At 60.4% G+C, this 6,724-nt stretch overlaps 1 protein-coding gene across 1 annotated transcript; it reads left to right on the top strand.

Moving 5' to 3' along the window:
• Positions 1-388: 388 nt before the first annotated feature.
• On the top strand, positions 389-6,355 carry SH2D6 (SH2 domain containing 6; the record flags this gene model as incomplete). Its single annotated transcript, XM_044918879.1, has 14 exons — positions 389-416; positions 634-710; positions 801-912; positions 1,483-1,541; positions 2,197-2,263; positions 3,171-3,193; positions 3,641-3,701; positions 4,089-4,167; positions 4,324-4,354; positions 4,479-4,503; positions 4,949-5,007; positions 5,273-5,356; positions 5,509-5,667; positions 6,239-6,355. Coding segments are annotated over 14 exons (981 nt in total), but the record flags the coding sequence as incomplete, so codon positions are not given.
• Between the last annotated feature and the right edge of the window lie 369 nt (positions 6,356-6,724).

The following is a 6,724-nucleotide window of genomic DNA, read 5'->3' as shown; positions in this document are numbered from 1 at the left end:
CTTTCCAGGACAAGCTCAGGGGAAGCAAGCGCGAGTGAGTACTCTGGCTCCTCTCTTTCCTCTGCCTCCTCTCTTGTCTCTACCTCGCTGCCCCTTTTCCTGGGCACAGCCCTACTTGCCCAGTGAGACCATCCTCCTACCTCCCCCCCACTGTGAGCACTAGGGCTCCCTCACTACCGGCTTCACTGGGGCACCAGCTCACCCAGCTGTGTCCCCACCAGGCACTAGCTCTGCCCCCAGACTGTTCTTCCTGCTGCCCTGGTCCCAGGCTATTGGCACACAACTCCAAGGGGCACCACTCACATAGTCGCTGCTGTGAATGTCCTGGGAGCGGTGCAGTGTCTGGCCCCTTGGGCAGAGTTGACTAGAGTCTGGTTGCAGGTCGGGGCCACCCCCTCCACCCCCCAGATGTGTAGGTAAGTGACGGTGGCCCCCTTATTTTCAAAATGCCGACTTCACTGGCCCTGCTGCCGTGTTGGAAAGGCTCATCATGAGTGGCTCCTCAGAGTCGAATGAAGAAGCGAGGCCCACTGTAAAAAAGCAGATGGTTTATTATAGCAGGGAAGGAGAGTAAGTCATTGTGGGGTGGGGGGCGCTGGAAGGTGAGGCCAGTCTCATCAGTCCCCTGTCCAGATTCCCCAGCCTGGAACAAAGATGCCCCCAGCCCATCTCCTCGGCCCGCCCCGGGGACCTGGAGACTCAAGGTAAGTGCAGCTGCTGAGCCTGGGGTGGAGGGAGGTGGGCCACAGTGGCTACCACTGGTCCTGCCCCTCTTCTGTCCCTTCTGGAAAGCCCAGGAGGAGGAGGAAGATGAGGAAGATAAATATGAGCTGCCACCCTGTGAGGCTCTGCCCTTCAGTCTTGCCCCAGCCCACCTTCCTGACACCGAGGAAGAGGACTCTTTGTACTTAGGTAAGGGCTGGGGAGCTGAGGCAGGGAGTTGGGTGGTCAGGCAGGACAGAGGGTCCCCACGAGGAAAGAGGGCGCAGGCCTTGCCTCTTCTCCCTTTGTCTGTGCTGGGGTGGCAAGGGGAGGCCTCAGCTGGCAGCTGTGGAAGCTTCTGGGCTGGGCAGAGAGAGAGAAGGATGAAGGAAAGGCGGAGGGAGGAGGGAGAAAGGCAGGAGGAAGAGTGAGAAAGGGAGAGGAGCCTGGAGGGGCACTGTAACCAAGGCAACCGTGGGAAAGCAGGAGGCCCCACAGGGTCCCTGGGGCCTCCTCTGAGATCCCTCACTTCTCAGAGCAAGGGTAGGGATGCCAGGAGAGCCCCGGCTGCTGCTGGCATCCCACCCCCAGGGCTCCTCCGCTAGGCCAGGTGGGGGCAGGAAAGCTGGCCGCCTCCAGTTGCCATGGAGACGGGGCTGGGGGAAGCCAGTGAGGGGGAGAGGGGGATGGAGGAAATAGAGGCTAGGGGGGGGGGGGGAGGAAAATGGGAACCGACATGGGAGGAACCCACCGACCCACGATGCCCGGGGCCTTTTCCAGATCACCCTGGCCCCCTGGGCCCTTCCAAGTCGCCACCACTGCAGCCCCAGGCCACAACGGTGAACAGCATCCCACCCCCCCAAGTCCCTCCTTCCCCACCCACCCTACCCGGCTACCATTTCCCAGGGAGTAAATCTAAGAGGCATCTCATTTGCAAGATTCCCCCATATTTGCATTCAAGAGGCCCCTGAAAAATAAGATGTGTGAGAAGCGGAGCCCAGTTAGCCCTTGCTGCTCCCACCTGCCCGACCCTGCCCTCCCCCAGCCCTGCCTGTCAGCATCCCCCAGGACTCACCCTTCCTCTGGAGCTGGAGCTGGGAAGGCCGGGCAGGCTCGGCTACCCGTCCCTGCACCCTGGGGCCTGAGGACCCCTCCCTGCCTAGAGAGTGAAGAAATCCCCCACTCTGCCACCGTCGCTGCCAGCTCGAGAGCCCGCTGTGCTGAGAGAAGCTTACGGCCTCGGACGTTACCACTTTCATCATAGATTTTACTGGAATAAAAAGAAAAACAGGGAGAGACTCACAACAAAGGAAGAGCCACAGGACAGAGGCCAAGAGTCACCTCTGCACATGAGTTCTTGTGCTGCGGTGGTTTCAAGGCTGCTCCGACATCCATAACCCCGCCGCACCCCACCCCGCTTGCCCTTCCCCTGCCTCAGTTCCCCTCCCCCCCCACCCCTAACCCTATTCTCCCTCCCGCCCCTTGTGCCCACAGCTGAAGGTGGTCCTGAGCCTGCGGGAGGCTAGGAAGCAGGGACAGCCCTTCCCCGTGGGGAAGCAAGGTAACGAGGATGTCCTGTCTCTTTCCGAGGCCCGCTCAGTGCCCACCCTGAGGTGGGGAATCCTGGCCCCCTCAGGGTAGACCTGAGCTCAGGCTACTTGGTTTCAGGCTTTGCCTGGTCACTGCACTCCCCCCCGCCGGGGGGGGGGGTCCTCGTTTTTTTTACCTGCTGATTCCCCATCCCCGCTAGGGCAGACAGTTCAGGAGGAGACTGAGGGCTGGAGCCCGGAAATGCTTTGCCTGAGATCACAGAGCAGCAGAGTCCCTGACTCCCAGGTCCTGTTGTGCATCTGCTGTGGTCTCCGGGGCAGGCAAGGGACACTCCAGGATGAGGAGTTCTGAAGGGCAGCCTTCACTATTGAAACACATTTGAGTGTCAACCCCCATCAAAGGGGCCCTTTGGCCACCAGTCTCTGATTCCAGCCTTGTCATTATTGCTATCACTGTCCAGAGACTCTGCCTGTGCTAAGTCCCTGAGGCCTGTGAACCCAGAACCCTGGGATGTCGGGATAGTGAGGGACCTCAGTCAGTGTGTTTTTGTCTGGAAAGGGCCCAAGAGGGGCAGTCTCCTGCCTCAGGTCAAACAGCTAATCGGAGGCACGTTCGTGTTTACTGTGCTCAGTGGTTAGTAAGCCTTCATGAGCTTGGGGGTAGTTTTGACTTTTGGAACAGCCTGAAGTCGTTTGGAGCAAGCCTTGCAAATGGTTTGGGAGGTCAAGCCGGGCAACACCCCCGGGGTTGTGAAGTGGGGCAATCAGAGCTCAGGGTGGCTTTCTCCTGGGGCTTTAACGCTGGCTCGGAGGATGCCCTCAGATAGGATCAGAGGACACTCCACTCCTCCAGCCTAAGTCTCACTGAATTCCTTTCTCCCTGCGCTTCTGACTGGTGGTTTCTCCTTTTCCTTCCAGAGCTGGCTACACCGGCCAGAGTGGTGAGTGGCCCCTCTGTCCCCCCCACCCCTCCACTCACCCTCTAGGGTTCTGGCTAGGAAGTTGGCAGAGTTAGGGTAGCAGGCCTGGGAGGGTCAGGAAATATCTCTGAAACCAAGGAAAAAGGTTCAGAGCAGAGTGGCTCCCTGTTCACCACGGGCCCCTGACAGGGTGTAAGCCGGCTATCTGTGCCGTCCCGCGCTACTGGGGAAGGTCTGGCCCAGACCTCCTCCTGGATGCCACATTCTAGGAGAGCTGGGGCCTACAGGCAGCTCTGAAGGGGAAGGCACTCACGCATGCTCCTCCCCAGGCAAAGGAGCAACTTGAATCATGCCAGCTAGCTCTCAGAAAGAGGTCCACCTTGTGAGGCGGGGAAGAAGGTGCCCATAGGCCCCCCGCCCCCAAATGATGGATTCACCCTCTCTCCCACTTGCTGGTCAAACCCTTAGGTGCCAGGCCTTCCAAAGAAATCTGAAGAGAACCTCTACCTGGAGTGTGAGCCCAGTCCAGGTGAACATCTCCCTCTGTCCCAGCTCCCTCCTGCCCTGGGGCCCTCAGCGGTTCAAAACAGGACACATTCTGGCTCCATCTTCTTCCCTTGTCTTCCCTCACCATTCCACCAATACACATTTGCCTTCAGACAGCCACAGGGACACCCATGCTTCAGCCTTTAGTCCAGGTTGCCCCCCACTCTGCCTAGTAGGGGGGACTTAAGCAAGGGCTGCATGGGGCTTCCCAGCTCTTATGGCAGGACAGCTCTCCCTCTGGTTGGAAGGACTCCCAGAGAGCCCAGGCTGCGGAGAAGCAGCAGGGCCTGCGGGCATCTCACCCCTCCCTGGTCAGCGTGGATCTCCTGCCTGGTGCGCAGCCCAGCCCAGCCCGCCCTCCCTCTTTCAGTCCTGGCCTTGCCTCAGATTCTGAGCTCCCAAGTCCTGACGCCCCCAATCTCTCTGCCAAGGGTATCATTGGTGCCCAGGTGAGTGCCCCCCAGGGGTGTGTGTGTGTGTGTGTGTGTGCACAAGATGGCCAATTCAGGCTTCCCCAGCTCTGACCCTGCGATCTCTGGATGCACTGGGCTCTTTCTCTTAAAGGAGGTAAAACCTGAGCTCTCTTCCCCAACTTGCCCCCACAGGCCCACAGTAACCCCCCAGGAAGCTCGGAATGTAAGAGGCTAGTAGCCAGGGGAGAAGTGACCTGGGGTGGGGGGATGCTCAGGGGGAGACTTCATTGCCCGGGGGATGGGGCTATGGGCCCAAGTGTCTTCTGACCAGCCTTTCTGTGACCCAGGGAGCAGCGAATGCCACCCCTAAAGGTGAGTACAGGCATCTTCTGCATGAACCTCAGGCAGTCCTGCCAGCCCACCCCAGCCACAGTTCTGCAGGCCACAAACTCTGCTCCCCACCCCCCTGCCCGCCCCTCATGCCCCACTTTGCTGTGGGAGTCCTTGCAGCTCTGACTTCAGCTGAGAGCAGGCCTGAGGGGATCCCACTGGGCAATTTCTAGGGTCTTCACCAAAGCGGGAAACTCCCAGCTTGTACCTCAAGATCACCCCTCATTTGGAGGTCACACATGGCCTAGCTGATAGGTTCTACCAGAGCCCGAGATCTGGGAGAGGAGAGGTGAAGCACTGAGTGTCCTGCTTTGGGCTTCAGGCCTCTGTGCACAGCCCTCTAACCTCCCGCACCTCTGCAGCTGGGCCCAAAGCTTTCTTTGCCTAATCCCCTCCCCGCCTCAACTCTGTAATCTGCTTCTACCAGCAGGAAGGAGATCCTCTCTTTCCTCTAGAGCACCCACCTGGAGCACCTCAGCTGCTGAGGTGAGGAGGGGCTGGGAGAGGGCTGGGAGGAGGCCGACAGAGAGCCCTCTCGGGCTGGCGGCTGCCATTGCAAGAAACACATTGACCGTGTGTGTGCCGCACCATGCTGGACAGCGGGCGGGGACACACCTTTGTTCTGTTGGCGCAGACTCCGGCCAGGGAAGGCAGATATGAACACAAATTACAGCAGCCCAGGGTTCCCTGCCCCCCAGCCCCTCTCCAGTGCCCTGGCACGTCCCCTGAATGGCTGCATGTGTATGTACAGGACGGCAGCCTGCTGGGTCAGCCCTGGTACTCAGGAAACTGTGACCGCCATGCCGTTGAGAGTGCCCTGCTCCGATTCCAAAAGGTGGGCAACTGCAGCCCCCTTGGGCCTTTGCGGAAACCCATCTGCTCATGGGCGGTGGTTGGCTGAGCAGCTGGGGATGGGAGGGCGGGGTGGGGGTTGCTGGCCATCTGTGGGCCGGGGCTGCAGGTTGACAGATGGGGTCTCCTGCGCAGGATGGGGCCTACACTGTGCGCCCCAGCTCAGAGCCTCATGGCTCCCAGCCCCTCACCCTGGCGGTGCTTCTCCATGGCCGGGTCTTCAACATTCCCATCCGGCGGCTGGATGGTGGGAGCCACTATGCCCTGGGCCGGGAGGGCAGGAACCACGAGGAGGTAGGTGCTGGAGGAGGACGGGGACTAGCAGGCAAGAGGGCAGAGCAGAGCCATGTGCTGGGCCCAACCGGGTGCATTTGTCCAGGGGAAAACCCACATTTCTGGACTGGGTAAACATTACAGAGGCCAGTGACTTGAATTCCTTCTCAGAGGTCTGCCTTCCTCTTGGGGAGGCACCCCTCCTGTAGGGCTCAGTCTGCCCAGGACCCGGGGGGTTGGGGATTTGTGCCTGCCTTGACCCCAGCTAGGAGGAGAGCAGGGCCCAGGTAGTCCAGACTCCTGTCCGTTCCAAGAACTCGACTTTGTGCCCGGCACTTGCTGAGGTCCCCATCCTGGGGGACCCAGGCAGAGGCAGGGCCCCAGAGTTATTTCTACCTGGCCTGGCTAACAGCACGCCTGCGGGTGCAGTTGTGAGAAAGTTGCGCGAGCCCTGGAATGGGGCATAAAGTGGCCATGGAACTTCATGGGGCAAATCTGACGGAAAGGATTTAGAAAAATGCCAGAGTTTCTTCAGGAAGTTTCTCCTAGCATGAGGCTCGGGGGACTCACTGCTGTCCCGCGTCCTGTCTAGCTGTTCCCCTCCGTGGCGGCCATGGTCCAGCACTACACACAGCAGCCCCTGCCCCTTGTCGACAGACACAGCCGCCGCCGTCAGCTCACCTGCCTGCTCTTCCCCACCAAGTCCTGACGCCCGGGCGCACCGCACGCACCCACCTCGGCCCCGTAGTTTGCTCTCTGCCCTGGCCACCTTGGGCTGTCTCCCTCTCACCTCTCCCAGGTCTCCACCCCTCCAGGCCCTCCTCTTCCCTTGCCCCAGTCCCTGCAGGCCTGGAGGAGAGGCTTCAGGGAAAGGTTGCCCAGAAGCAGAAAGAACCCTGAGACCCCACCCCATGTTCACCGGGAGCTTAGCACCGCCCCTCCCTGCTGCATCGCCAAGGCTGGGAAGCAGGGTTCAGGCAGGGCCCCCATTCCCAGGCCCCGGGCATGGCGGTGTCTGCCCTGTTTACTACGGCCTCCCAAGCTGTTCTGGATAATGGCCGCGCCAGGGAAGCTGAGC

This window comes from Neomonachus schauinslandi, chromosome 10 (assembly GCF_002201575.2).
Source record: "Neomonachus schauinslandi chromosome 10, ASM220157v2, whole genome shotgun sequence".
NCBI lineage: Eukaryota > Metazoa > Chordata > Mammalia > Carnivora > Phocidae > Neomonachus > Neomonachus schauinslandi.
Note: the sequence above shows the minus strand (reverse complement) of the source record. Positions and strands in the feature narration are given on the sequence as shown.